Source organism: Belonocnema kinseyi, chromosome 10 (genome assembly GCF_010883055.1).
Source record: "Belonocnema kinseyi isolate 2016_QV_RU_SX_M_011 chromosome 10, B_treatae_v1, whole genome shotgun sequence".
Classification (NCBI taxonomy): domain Eukaryota; kingdom Metazoa; phylum Arthropoda; class Insecta; order Hymenoptera; family Cynipidae; genus Belonocnema; species Belonocnema kinseyi.
Window position 1 is genome coordinate 9,076,438 of NC_046666.1, and position 16,002 is coordinate 9,092,439.

The following is a 16,002-nucleotide window of genomic DNA, read 5'->3' on the forward strand; positions in this document are numbered from 1 at the left end:
ATGTTTGACACAAAAGATAATATGTTCCTTCGTTTAGAATATTTGGTGGCCCTGAAAAGGGCCTGTTTAATTTGTAAATACGCTATTATACTACTACTACTAATACTGAAAACGCGTTTGAGAAATGCGTTTGTCTGGGCAATAAACAAAATTTATGATATTTCAATACTGGAAAATTTTCCATAAAATTGTACATAAAATTGAACATAAAAATGAATACTAATTCTTTAATTGTCAACTTTATGAGTGTAACAACATATCGTTGGAATCGTTATAATTCGTAGATTTCGAATATCATATTTGTGATTTACTAAGTGTGAAATTTAAAAAATTTTATATTCCATATTTTAGGCCTCATTAGGAACAAAGGCCCCCCGCTGACTAAGCTCAGTGGCGGCAGCTCGACGGTGTGAGGGGAAGCCGCGTAGTGGGGGACGGTACACAGGTAGCTGGGGCGGAATTGACCATCGTCCGCTACCCCTTACTTGCTTTCGGCGATTCCCAACTCGCATTATGACCTGTTTCGGATACCCCCACCATTGCATTCAACGGGTTACCCCTCGCTTGCTTTTTCTCGCCTGAGATTATATCTTAGAAGGCTGGCGTACCTGAGAGATTTAAACTGGACATTGTAAACTGAAATCGTAAATTTCATTTCCCAAATTCCCCACAATAAAATTAAGCTGTTGTCCCTTCTGGCTCCACTTTAGAAATTCCCCATGGAGTTTATTACATTCAAATTCGAAGATCACAAAAAATGAAAAAATCATTGATAAAAATGGAAATGTTTGGTCTTTTTAGGTCGTAAATTCAAGTACATTTATAGATTTACTTCTTTGTTTAAACTTATACTTTGATGTTAAAAAGTCAAACTGAGGTATTTTCTTTTTAATTTGTCTGTTTAATTTAAAAACTCATCTAGTTTAGTAGAAATTGCACTTTTCTGGGTTAAAGATTCAACTTTATTTGTGTAATATTCGTCTTTTTAGTTCGAAAATTCATTTCTTGTTGTAGAAAGTTGATATTTCTGGCTATGAAGACATCTGTTTGATTCAAATTGGTCTGTTTAGGTGAAAAATTGTACTATTTTGTTAAAAATTCATTCTTTTTTTTATTTTAAAATTAATTTATTTTAAATAAAAATGTATTTGTCTTTTTTGGTAGAAAAATAAGCTTGGTAGAAACTTAATTTTCTTAGTTCAAAATTAATTTGTTCAAAGAAAAATTGAACTAGTTTTTAGAAAATTCGTTGTGTTTTGGTTGAAATTTAATCTTCTCAGATAAAAATTCAATTTTGTAGTTAAAAATTGATTTCGTTACAAGTTTTAATATTTTTAATTGGAAAGTCGTTTTTTTACAATTTATTCTTAAACTTAAAACATAACTATATCATTTATGTTTGCACTTAACAGAAGATTATTCTTCTTGGTGGAAACTTCACATAAATATTTATAGTCAAGTATTTGGTGAAAAATTAAGCTATTTTCTTGAATTGAAAATTTACCTTTTTATTGTAAACTCTTATTTCCAAATAAAAAATTTTAATATTTTGTATGAACCCCGTCAATAAACCTAAAAGTATTTTTAAAAAGATTTAAACAGATTTCCAAAATTGTAAAAAAAAATCTGGAAGATTTTCAGGCATTTGTACACATTTTGAAGGTTTTATTAAAAATGGTAGGAAAAAGTCGAATGGTTTAAAAAAATATTCAGAAGTTTTAAAATAATTTCAAAAACAATTCAAAATATTTCAAATAATTATAAATAGAATTATATGCCGAAAATACATTAAGATTCCTATGAAAATTAAGAATGGTTTTTTATCTTAAAAAATGAATTTTAAGAGAATATTTAAGAATATTTCAAAAAATCTCCAAAATTTTAAACATAAATTAGAAACTTTCAAGTGTGTTTTTTTTCATTTTGCAGGATTAATTCAGAATTAAGGATTTTTAAAGTCTGAAGATAATAAAAACATTTTCTTGAGATTTCTGTTGAAATGTTCAATCACATTTTTGTTGTAAAACTTATTTTTTACAAAATACTTAAAAAAAAGTTTTAAAAACACAAATTTGGCAGAATATATAAAAATTGAACAATTATTACTTTAGGAAAAATTCGATTAGATTAAAAATATTCAGAAGTTTTGAAGAGATTTAAAAATAATTTAAAATTTGGAATGATTTCAAAAATTGTTCAACAAAATATATATTTTTGAAGATCTTCAAATCAGATTTTGCAGTTGAAATAGTTTTTAAGCTTTTTAGATAATTAAAAAAAACCGTAGATTCCTGTAAAAAATAATAATAAAATAAATGAAAATGAAATAAGTAACAATTGAACCATTATTAATTTTTAACAATTAAAAATAAAAAGAATTTAACTTCTAGTTTAAAAAGTGTTAATTAAAATAAAATCGTAATCTGTCAAGTTTTAATGATTTCCATTGAAATTGCTTAAAATAATATAATTTAAAAAAAATCCAAATTAGTTGATTTATTCTTCAAATTGGAGCATTAAAATTTATAGCGTGGATTTTTTGTTTTAATCTTCGATCTGTACAATTTATAAAAGTAAGAATGTTTAATTTTGCAGTTTACATATATTTATTTTAAAATTGTGAAATTGAAATTGATTTTGCAGGATTTATTGAAAGTTTTAGGTAAAACTCAAATGATATAAAAAATGGTCTAGAAGTTTCAAAAGAATTTAAAAAATAATAACAAATTTAAAAAGATTACATAAAATTGTTTTAAAAATTTAGGTTGTTGAAGATTTTGAAATGCAATTTTGAAACTCTTTAAGCACTTTGAAAGGCTGAAAAAAATTAATAAATTTGACTAAAATTCCTATAAAAATCAAAAATGAGTTTATATTTTTGGTATTGCCTATTCTTTATCATGCATTTTCATGTTTTAACGGAATTTTAATTTTATTGCAAATCTTGCCTTTCAAAATGCTTGAAAAGTTTCAAAATTTGATTTCAAAATCTTCAACAACCTAAATTGTGTTTAAAATTTTATGGAATCTTTTTAAATTTGTTATCATTTTTTAAATTCTTTTAAAACTTCTAAACAATTTTTTATATCATTTGAGTTTTCTCTCAAACTTTTAATAAATACTGCAAATTTAAAATAACGCGTTAAAATCTTCCGGAATATTTTCAAACAATTTTTGAAATTTTTCTAAATATACACTTAAAATGAATTGACAGAAAACAAAAAATAATTTTTAATTTCCCAATTTTAAAACAAATATCGGTAAACTACAAAATAAACAAATTATAACTTTCATAAATTGTACAGATCGAAGGTTAAAAAAAATTCACGCTATGATTTTCAATGCTCTAATTTGAAGAATGAATCAACTAATTACATTATTTTTTAATCATATAATTTTCAACAATTTTAGTAAAAAGCATTCACTTGATAGATTAAATTTTTTTAATTGATACTTTTTAAACTCCAAATTTTTAATTATTTTTAAACTCTTCAAAACTCCTACACATCTTTTGACCCAATCAATTTTTTTTATACTTCGAAATTTGTTTTTATTTCAAACCCTTTTAAAGTATTTTGTAAAAAATAAGTTTAGAAAAATATATATAATTGAAAATTGCCTCAGAAATCTTCAGCAAATTTTGTCATTTTCTTTAAATTTTAAAATTCTTTAATTCTTAAACAATCTTACAAAATAAAAAATAATCCCTTGAAAGTTTATAATTTTTGTTTAAAATTTTGGAAAATTTTGGATTTTGGATAAAAAAACATTTTTAATTTTCATAAGAATCTCAATACATTTTTCGCATATAATTTTATTTTTAATTATTTGTAAAATTTTCAACTTTTGAATTATTTTTTAAATTCTTTCAAAACTTCTGAATATCGTTTAAAATGATTTGACTTTTTCCTATAATTTTTTATAAAACCTGCAAAATTTTGTTAAATGTCCGAAAATCTTCCAGATTATTTTTTCTTAAAAATTGTGGAAATCTATTTGAATCTTTATAAAAATACTTTTAGGACTGATGACGGGGCTTATACAAAATATTCCAATTTTTCATTGGGAAATAAGAATTTTCAATAAAAATGTAAATTTTCCTTTCAAGAAACGAGTTTAATTTTTCACCAACTAGTTGAATATAAATATTTATGTGAAGTTGTAATCAAGTAGAATAATCTTCAACTAAGTGCAAACATAAATAATGTTGTTATATTTTATGTTTAAAAACAAAATGTTTGAAAAAAACGACTTTTCAACTAAAAATATTAAAATTTGCAAACAAACCAATTTTTAACTACATAATTGAATTTTTATCTAAGAAGATTAAGTTGCAACCAAAATGCAACGAATTTTCTAACAACTAGTCACATTTTTGTCGGAACAAATTAATTTTAAACTAAGAAAATTAATTTTCAACCAAGACTATTTTTCTAACAAACAAGACGAATAGATTTTTAGTTAAAAGAAATTCATTTTTAAATAAAAAAAGAACGAATTTTTTACAAAATAGCAAAATTTTCCACCAAAAAAGATTAATCTGAATCAAATAGAGGTCTTCATATCCAAAAAATATCAACTTTCTACAAAAAGAAATGAATTTTCGAACTAAAAAGAAGAATATTACACAAATAAGGTTAAATATTTAACTCAGAAAAATGCAATTTCTACGAAACTAGATGAGTTTCTCAATTAAACAGACAAATTAAAAAAAAAAATAGTTCAATTTTTATACAAAACAAATTCAGTTTGGCTTTTTAAAATTAAAGTCTAAGTTTAAAAAAGAAGTAAATCTATAAATGTACTTGAATTTACAACCTGAAGAGACCCGACTCGCACTATGATTTTTTTCTTTTAAAAATTATTTTCTACAAAATTCCTAAAAAGAGTTTAAAACCAAAAACAAATTTGGATGAATAATAAAAAATTGAACACTTATTACTTTAGAAAAAATTCGATTAGGTTAAAAGATATTTAGAAATTTTTAAGAGATTCAAAACTAATTTAAATAGTTCAACAAAATATATATTTTTGATGATCTTGATATAAGATTTTGACGTTTTAAAATTATTTTTCAACTTTTCAGATAATAACAAAATATACTTAAGATTCCTGTAAACATTTTTTTATGATTTTTCATTAAAAAAAATAATTACAAAAGAATATTTAACAAGATTTCAACACAAATGTTGATGTATAAATAACAATTGAACAATTATTAATTTTTGACAATTCAAAAATAAAGAAGTTAACTTCTAGTTTAAAAAATTTCAATTAAAAAAGTTTAATTTACCAAGTTTTAATGCTTTTCACTGAAAATTGCTTAAAAGGATATAATTTAAAAAAATTCCAGATTGGTTGTTTCCTTGTTCAATTTAGAGCATTGAAGCTTAAAGCGTGGATTTTTTGCACAATCGATCTGTACAATTTATGAAACTTAGAATTTATTTATTTTGCAACAATTATGTTTGTTGACGTGATTTAATTATAACCTCATTAGAATTTGAAGTGGAAAATATTAGAAAAAACTTAGAGTTTCTAACATTATTCTTACATAATGTTGATATAAATAATAAATTGTTTAAGCAATAATGATTGTTAACTTGATTTAATTTTTAAAAATTAATGCCTTTTCATAACTATTTGTAACTATTTTATTAAAAACTGAACTACTTTACGGAAAGCTTATATTTTGATTAAAAATGAAAATAACTTTTTGGTTGAAGATTCACCTGCTTTGAGTGAGGATTTAAATTTTTCATCAAAAATTGTTTCTTTTTTATTTTAGCTGCTTTAGATTTAAATTAACAATATTTTCTTGCTTAAAATATCATCTACTATATTTGTCGTTGAGAACACTTTTTTTTAGTTGAAAATACAACTGCTTCTTTAAAAATTGAAGTACTTTGTTGATTAATAAAAAACAGTAAGATTTCACCACACTGCATCGTCTAACGTTATTATTAAATGACATAGGGCGGGGGGGGGGGGGGGGGGGGGGGGTGGTAATGATACGGATCCTAAAAAGAGGAATTTTTAGTTAAAAAAATAAATTCTCATAAAATATCGTAAAATATAACTTATTAATTACTTTTAATTAATTATTATTAAAAATTCTAATAGGCCGACGTAGTCCCAGACATTTTGACAAGTTTGAGAATATAATCGTTAATTTAGGTAGATTCTCAAAAATTGCAATAAAAATATTAAATTTTCATAAGCTCCCCATTCAATTAATGAAGTGATTCAAAATAAATTTTCTATTGATCCTTAAAACTTAGTTTTGTAGAAATTGTTGATGTACGGGCAGTATCCATTTAATCGCGGTGTACCTGCTTGTCTTACCCTCTCCACTCGACTTCTCCTCACGTCCCTGACTGAGCGAGATTGCTGTGCCGGGCTTTGCCAGCGGGGGGCCCCTTTGTCATAATGAGGCATAAAATGCCATACACAAAAATGTTATAGTTTTGCAATCAGCAAATTAAAAATATTATATTTGGAATCTATGTGTTTTTGCAATTCCAACGATATGTAACTTGCAATTAAAATATTGAAATTAGACTAAGCTATGGCAGATATTAGTTTGATTTTACCCTGACTAGATAGCATTATGGAATTTTCCGTAGAATAGTTGAAAATGCATTAGTTTATTTGGTAGAAAATTCGCCTGTTGACAATTTAATAGAATATATGGATTTTTACCCAACTGCCTAGAAGAATATTATGCTTGAAACCAAGCACTTGGATTTTTAAACCAGAAAGAGGAATCCTTAACAAAACAGTACACAATATAAGTTATTTAGTATACACATACACATACACATATAGCCAAACACAATAATTTTATAATATTAAAAATGATGGTCGATTCTTGGACAATCGAACAGAACTAGGAGTTGAAAAAAAAGTATTTTGAAAAATAAGGTCCACACTAGTGTATTAAACACAAGGGCAATTTTTGAAAAGGAAATTAAACTTCACTTTCCAGGGAATAGAATTAAAATGAATATACTTATTATAGTAGATTATAATATGAAAAATATAAGAGCACCACTTCCACCGGACGAGTATTAAATTGTCAACAGGCGAATTTTCTACCAAATAAACTGATGCCTGTCATAACTTAGTCTAAGTTCAATATTTTAATTGCAAGTTACATATCGTTGGAATCGCAAAAAAACATAGATTCTGAATATAATATTTTTAATTTGCTGATTGCAAAACTATAGCATTTTTATGTATGGCATTTTATGCCTCATTAGGACGAAGGGGCCTCCGCTGGCAAAGCCCAGCATAGCAATCTCGCTCAGTCAGGGACGTGAGGAGAAGTCGAGTGGAGAGGGTAAGACGAGCAGGTACACCGTGATGAAATGGGAGTCGCCCTGATGTACACAGTGTTGGCCTCAGAGTCAGGTGAATTGAAAACAATAGAGTTGTTTCAAACGTGTTGCCAAATAATGGCGATCCTTATCAGTGAGTTTTCTTAAATCTGTGAAAAGTACATCATTTCTTGCAGGTATGCACTTTTTCAATTGAAAGTACTATTCTCAAAAAAGAAATCTTTTAACGAAGAACAACTAATAAAAAAACAAATAAAATGTAGTAGGAAAATGTTGTAACCAAATTTATGAACAAATTTTTTTAAGTTTTTAGAAAACTCTGCAGTCGAAGAACTCTTCAAATTATTTCTTAGCGATGACAATTAAATCCAATTTTTTTTATCAAAACCCTTAAACACAGCTTTTTTTATGTAAGAGAAATAGTGTTAATTAATGAATTTTTCTGGTATGATGAGGAATTATATCGGTGAAAGTGAAATTTTTTTCTCTTGAAAGTGGCACTGTAGTAAAAATACAAAATTTAAAAAAAAACTTTGTAGCTAAATAATTATTCAAATATTCTTTAAAAAACTTTTCTTTTCCTTATACCACCGAAAAGTTGATTCACATTTTTTTCACAGTGGTAAGAATAGAGATTGTCGAAGAACATTGTAGTTTAAATTTTTCCTCGATTTCTTATATACAAATTTTCCTTTAACGACGTATTGTATCTCTTGAAATTTTCTAAATTTTGATTTTTCAAAATGTTTATAATTTCAATTTTTGAAATTGACATGTACCGAGTTTTCTGTTTTAAATTACTTCTGTGAAAGAAAGCATTTACAAAATCACACTGTAGTAAAAAATAAATTTGTAAAAAAGAATATTGTAGTTATATAATTATATAATTCTGTTTTTAATTTTAAACATTGTATCTAAAGAGTTCGAGTGAATTGGAAATAAATGTTCTATTATCATAGGAACTAATTTTGTGAACGTAGAAAAAATTGTTCGCCTTTCAAAATAAACTTTTTGTCGATATCAAAAAGAACATTTTTCAAAGAATACTCAAGTAATTATTCAGCTACATAGTTGTTTATAAGTTAATATTTTTACTACAGGGAAATTTTCAAGAGAGTGCAATGTTTTCTGACAACTTTAAAAAAATGTTTAAAAAAATTTTACTACTACATTGTAATTTTTTTTTTCATCTATGTTGTATTTTGTTAAAAGACATAGTTTTGATAATACTGAATGCTTTCTCATAAGGTATTATTAAAATTAAATTAAATGTAAATTTTAAGTTTATGGAATGTATATAATTTAAAAACTGAGATATTAACCAAAGAATGGCACTTTCAATTGTATAAGACTGCGTACCTACAAGACATTATGTACTTTTCATAGATAGATTGATTAAAACTCACTGATAAGGGTCACCATTTTAGAAAAAACTGGAACATACGAGAATCACTATAAGAGAATGTTGTTATAAATAATAATAATAATAATAATAACTTGTTAAAACACTTACTTTTGTTAACATGAATCAATTATTAATCCACCATATTTCAAAAGTAGAAAATTGTATTTATTGTTTTTATTTATTTATTATTTATAATTGTATTGCTTGTATAATTGACCAAAAGTGGAAAATTGTATAATTTTTCGTCCATAAAATGTTCATATATCATATTTATACATTATTAAATTGGAAATAATCTATTTCAATATATTGAAATGATTTTCTTGGACATATTCATATGTTTAAATTAGGAATAAAGTATAAGTTGGAAGACAAAGGGATTCTCTGCACAGGGGATGTAGCATCGAGGGCCTGGAACAACTTCAAATCCAGTGAGGGGTAGTGTCGCTGTACACTAGAAGGGGAAGGGTACGCAGGTAGGTAGCCGTGGAGGAAATGACGACTACCCATGAGTTTAAAATATAATCCCAAGCGAGAACAAGTGGGCGAGGTATAACGCGCTGGTTTCAATGGTGGGGGTAACCGAAACAGGTCAAAATGCAAGTTGGGCATCGCCGGTGTGGCTGGTATGATTATTATTGACAGTTGCATAAAACATTTTCTAAAAAAATTTCCTGACTTTTGAAATATTTTTTTTCAAAATGCCTGAATTTCTCTAAATGAAAAAATGCCGTGACTTTTCCCTCATAAAAAAGATAAGAAAATATTTTTAAAAAAGGGGGTTAGATTACATATCATAATAAAAGGTAAAAAATTAAAGGGAAAAGGATCATAGATCAAAGTGTAGGGGTTAATGGTTAAAGTTCATTTCAACATTCCAGCTCAAAGTACCAAATAATTAACAATTGATTTTGAATAATAAAATGAACCATTTATAACAAAATAATATACATTGATCAATTTTTTTTGTATTTTACAGGCCATCCTCTGGACTGGAATGCCAATGTTAATAATAGGGACAGTTTCCCTAATTACAGCAGTTTTGGTCCTATTTTTGCCGGAATCTTTGGGCCGTCATCTACCTCAGACTCTCGAGCAGGGTGAACATTTTGGAAAAGAACAAAAATTCTGGTCCCTGCCCTGTTTTGGAAACGAAGCTATAAAATACTGAAGATGCATAGTATAGAAAGCAAGGATATGATAGATTGGAGAAAAATTCCCTCATTAGAATATCGCACAAAGACATGAAATTAAAGGATAATTTTGTACAATTTATAAATACGTGAAAAAAAGTCAAAACTTACATTTCTAAACTTTCCTCTTCTGTGTTTTATTTCAGATAATTATTTAAGTTACCTACGTAAGGGGCAGTTCAAAAACTACGTTGCGTTATTTTGTTGCATTCTTGAATTTTCAACCTAAGCAGATGAATTTTCAACAGAATTCTCGAATTAAAAAAAAAACTAGAGTCTTGAACAGTTGTATTTTTAAACAGAATCTTTACGCGAAAACGACGAATTTCTTAGGAGAAATTTCAACCAAGAACACTAAAAAAATAATAATTTTCATTCAAGAGCACATTCTCATCGCACGCTTTGCGAGCGGCTCGCTTCGCTTGCAACTTTGAGCACGCCTAGGGCGCGCGACGGTTGAATCTCGCGCTTCACGCTCGATAATGGATTACCTCGCGCTTCGCGCTCGGATATTTATTCTTTGCATTTGTAATGCTTGAATAAAACTTTATCAAAAAGATCTCTTTTAGATGGCAGTATTTTTATGCATCTTGATATTCTGAATTTTCTACTTACTAATTAATTAAGTATGGTCAAAGATTAAGTTTCTCAAAGCTCTGTGGGCTTTAAACAGTTTTTTTAAATCTTTTTTTTCTCGAAACTTTCGTCGTTTTTCCAAACATTTTTTATTTTTTTATTTTTTTATTATTTTATTTTCAAAGTTATTTTTCACAAATAAAACAAGTAGTATGCGTCCTATCTAGAAGTGATTATTAACAAAATTGTAGATCTTTTTTGGGATAAAAATTTTTTTTAATTAATCTTTTTTCGTATCCTACATAGTTTGATCACAAAATGAAATTTTTGATTTTTCATTATTTTTTGTGCAATGCAAATTTGAATTTTTGATTTTACAAGAAAATCCGAAAATATTTTACAATTTTCTTGTAGGCCTTTCAAAAAGAAATGTTTTTCTTCTCTTGACTTTTTTTTTATATCCTGATTTTTTTGGCTTAAAATTTTGATTTTCGGTTGATTAAAAAAATTTTGAAAATGTTATAACTCTAAAAATTTAAAAATGCGCTCATTTCTTCAATTTTTGTCAAAAATGGCTGGTTAACGTATTTGTCCTTTCTTTTAGGAAAAAAAGTGTGCCAAAGATGGATTTGATCCGTTTATTTTTTCGAGAGTTATCGTGTTTATGGCCGGACGGACAGACAGACAAACAGAAACGCCAAAGTAAAAATCTGATTTTCGGATTCAGGGGGTCTCGAAACATGGAGATCCGTTGAAAAATAGTGGTGTAAAATTTCGGACAATTCTAATACTTTCTCAATCATAAATGATGAGAATGTAAAAAGATTAAGTTTGAACCAAGAAAGTGGTATTTTAAACAATAAGTTGAATCTTCAAGACAAAGAAATTTTTTTTAGAAGACAGTTGAATTTTTAACCACGAACTTTTCTACAAAAAAGATCTCAATCAAGAGGTCCAGAATTTCTATAAAAAAAAAAACGAAATTTCAATCAAATAGTTCAATTTAAAAAAAGATGTATTTTTAACAAAGTAGTTAAATTTTCAACCTACGAGGATAAATTTTGAAATAATTAGTCAAATTTTCATCAAATAAATTTTTTTTGCTACTAAATCTTTAAATTTTCAACATCAAAGGATAAATTTTCGACGAATTAATAGAATTTTGAAGCAAGTGATAAATTTTTAACCAAAAAAGGTGATTTTTCAACCGAATAGTTGACTTTCCAATAAAAAAAAAATAATTTGATACCAGATTTACAAAAAATTTTGAGCAACAGAGAGGAATTTTTAACAAAATAGTTTAATTTTTAACTTAAAAACATGAATTTTTAATAAATTCGTCCAATTCTTCCAAAAAATTCAACTTCAACGAAAGTATGAACGAAAGATTTGTATTTTCTAGCCAAGCAGGCAAATTTTTTAGAGCACTGTTAAATTTTTAACCAAAATAGATTTTAATTTGAATTAAAAAACCTTAAAATTTTGAAACCATACAGGCGAATATTCTAAAAAAAATTAAAAATAAGAATTCTTTAAAAAGGAAAAAAGAGGGGAATAGGGAAAATAGTCTGAAGTCTCTATTCAGAAGCTTTAAGTGTAAAATAAAATCACTAATTGAAATTTTGTTCAAGTATTTCATAAAATTCTTCATATTTATATTGTTTATGCCTTTATGTTTGAACGGACTCTATAGTGAATTTATTTTTATTTATTTATTTTTGTACAGACGAGCCTCTCAATAGTGCGCTCGCGAAGAAAATAAATCTGCCTATGGTTTGTACCCCCCCCCCCCTCTCGCGCAAAGGTTTATGCAAAGGATTATTCTTGTCATATTATACAATTAATTATTGTTTTTTTTCAAATTTCTTTTAACTTTAGTATTAATGGATTACGAATAAAATTTTTTAAACAATTACATGACGCTTTTACCAGAATTTGCTACTCCTTGAAATCATTCAGTATTCTGTTAAATTCAGAAAATACGATTTAAAATATTTTTGAAAAAATAATTGTTAAAAAAAATTATGTTTTTTTAAATAATTCAAAAATGGTTAGTATATTCTTTCTACATACTATATAGTCAGCAAAATAATTGTATATATTCTATTTTATATATATATATATATATATTTTTAAATTATTGAAAAAACCTGCTTCAAGCAAATTAAAGCTGTTTACACAAATAGAAATTTGTTAAACATTAGAAGAAATGTACCTAAATTATATAATTATTTAACAAAAAGTTGCATAGTAAACCAATTTGAGAAAAAAGTGAACAATTTTGGTTCAATTTTTAGAAACTTTGAAAATAAACAATGATTAATTGTTTAAATAATTACAAAATGTTTTAAACTTAATTCGCTACTCCAAACAATGACCAGCTATTACATTTCATTCAGAAAATACAATAATTTATTTTTTATATTTTGGGAATAAATAATTGTGTAAGGTAGTTGTCGTGCCAAAAGTCAGATATCACAAAAAATAGTTTTTCTATGAATTTAAGAATCAAAATATGATTACTGATGTCATTTTAAATAAAAACTTTATTTTTTATAAAAAATGTTAAAATTCACAGAAAAAAACATTAATTTTAACCATGTTTTTTGCCATTGAATTTTTTCTGAACATCGCTCCTTATCAATTTTTAAAAAAAGATTGCATTTTAATAAATGACGACTTATTTTTTAAAGGGACAACATTCTGTACAACTCTACTGTTTCCAGTTTTTAAAGTAAATTTTTCTATGGCTTCTTCTATGGCTCTAAATCGCTAGAACTATTTTTTTGTGAGAAAATTTTTTCTAAACAAAATACTTATATTATAAGCATATTTAGTCATTTTTAAAATTGGAAACAGAGTTGTATAAAATATTTTCCCGCTAAAAATAAGCAGTCATTTATTAAAATGCAATCATTTTTGAAAAATTGGTAAGAAGCGACGGTCAGAAAAAAATCAATTGCAAAAAACATGATTAAAATTGATGAGTTATAATATTAGATTAGTTATAATATTTTGATTCTGAAAATAATAGAAAAGCTCTTTTTTCCAGATATCTGACATTTGGCACAACTACCTTAAGTAAGCTACATTTATTTAAAAAATAAAAAATAGTTTAAAAAGTCATGGGAGGTATTCAAATTGCCCACTAGTAATTATTTTTATAAAAAAAGGCGACAGAAATGGCTGAAAATTAACAATAATACGTAAAAGTGTACTTTTTTTTTCTTTGGCTCTTTTTGGGCCATTGTGTGTGTGTGTGTGTGGGGGGGGGGGGTTGTTAGTATGTTTTTCTTTCATAGACACTCCTCTTCAATAGCTAGAAAACTTAACACGTTTCGAATAAACCCCGAAATATGAGTTCAATTTTTCGAAAATCCTAAATTTCCCTATGTTAATCAAATGGAAATGGAATTTTTTTTAAGGGTGGCTGCCCTCTGGATTGCAAAAAAATTGTAATGCATTTTTGGACCATCTTAATTTATATGGCTGGCACTAGAGCACATATATTATATGTAGCGGAGAGCGCCTTATTGGGAGGCAGAGCATGCAAGTCTCGAGGTAGGGAGGACGTTGGTGGGGCTGGCGAGCTTCCTAGAAAAATTTCCCCTACCACGCCGAGAGGCTCCTATTGAGAGCCTCGACTGTATTTCAATCTACGAAAGAGCTTATTAATGCAATTTTAAAATAAAGGATAGAAAAGAAAAATGTATCCATAATAGATGATAGTAATAACTACATGAATTATAGAATATTTTCGATATTATCTTAGTTGAATGGGGGGAAAAATGTTTCTAGAATTTTATTTTGGTTTTTAGTTTTATAATTCCACATTACACACAATCGATGTCGACCTTTTGATAATTATCATTCACTCAAATACTGTACAAATTAATGAACATTCATTTATACTACGATGCCGACATTTATATCTAGGAACGTATATATTTTCCTAAAATATTTGCAGATTTTTGCTGCTTGATTTAAATTTACAAAATTGATTCGAATATTCAAATTTCATCTTCTCCTCAATGACGCTTTGTATAAATAATAGTATAGCTATGACAGTACGACAGCACTTACCGACCGAACAAGGTTCTGTACCATGCTGAGTGACCGACATCAGATAATTATCATCAGTCGGTAATTGCCGTCACAGCTGTACTACTTATATTACATGTTTAAATAATACAAATAGCCATTGCAAGGACAATCCCACTACTTCTTTTTTTCTTCGGATTTCAAGAAAATCGTATATTTGATCTAATTTAAACAATTTTCTTGAACAGAGAAATTTCGCAAAATCTTAAGAGATTTTTGTCTCTTTTCGCAAATCAGTAGTAAGTACGCGAATGGTTCTACTTTACTAGTTTTTACCCAATACAAAATTACCAATGCAAATTGAGCATTATCAAAAATATAAATCGAAACAAATGTTTGTGGAGATGAGAAAAATATGATTATGAATCAAAAGAACGTTCAGCAACATAAAAAAAATGTCGCATTTTTAATTTAAAATTCAGCTTGAGGATGAGTTTAAAAAATTTCTTCTTAAAATACAATCTCGTTAAAAAATCACTGAAAATCATTTTTTTTATCAGGCACATGATTTTTTCAAGATTGAGCAATGGGAAGCCTAATTTAATCTTGGGATACAATCTTTAAAGCAAAATTGGTAATTAAATTAATCAATTAATTAATTTAATATTTTATTTGTAATTTCAATTATTATTGCTATTTTTAAGGCACACATCACTGAATAAATCTTTTTTCGTTCTTTTCATTGAGGTATTATCAACAAATTACGTAACAAATTTTTTGTCAACTTTTGTATACCTCCCCACCCCAGTGCAACTATTCGTAACAAAGTAGTTTGACCCCCTCCCCGCCTATGTTACGTAATTTTAACAAATATTTTCAATAGAAAAATATTAATCAAAAACTCAATTTTTTTATTAATAGCACATATTTTCAATCATTTAAGATTAAAGAATGATTGCGATCAATATAAACGCTAATAAAATCTAGTATAAAACGCGACTATACAATTTTAAATAAGATTTTAAATTAGATAAAAAATGTTTAAAAAATGTAAAAATATATTTTTTTTGTTCCATGATTTTGTGGGTATAGTAATTTCAAAAATTGTGGAAAAACTTCCTTTTTGTGGATATTTTTTTTTAAATACCCTAATATTTTGTAAACTATTAAAAATATTTGGAAATTCCCCACAATATTAGAAAAATTTTTCAAATATTTTCAATCCTTTTAACGCTTTTAATTTTTGTGAATGAATTCTTTGGAATTTCATAAGAACATTATAAAACAAAATTATGAACATTTTTTAAAGCTCCGGAAAATTCTTTGAAATCTTTTAGAATACCCAAAAATCTCATAAATCCTTTTCAATCACTTCAAATTCTTGAAATCTAGTAAAGTTTCTTAAAATTTGGGGACATCTTTTCAAATATTTTTAATCCATAAATTC

At 26.5% G+C, this 16,002-nt stretch overlaps 1 protein-coding gene across 1 annotated transcript in view; it reads left to right on the top strand.

The window, feature by feature from the left end:
* The window catches only part of LOC117181014 (organic cation transporter protein-like), a 42,463-nt gene extending 32,400 nt beyond the window's left edge, over positions 1-10,063 (top strand). Inside the window, exons 10-12 of the mRNA XM_033373582.1 lie at positions 352-409; positions 9,278-9,371; positions 9,725-10,063. Of these exons, the coding sequence (XP_033229473.1) occupies positions 352-409; positions 9,278-9,371; positions 9,725-9,916 (344 nt within the window). The 3' untranslated portion in view covers positions 9,917-10,063. The remainder of the gene's footprint in view (positions 1-351; positions 410-9,277; positions 9,372-9,724) is intronic.
* The last annotated feature ends 5,939 nt before the right edge of the window (positions 10,064-16,002 follow it).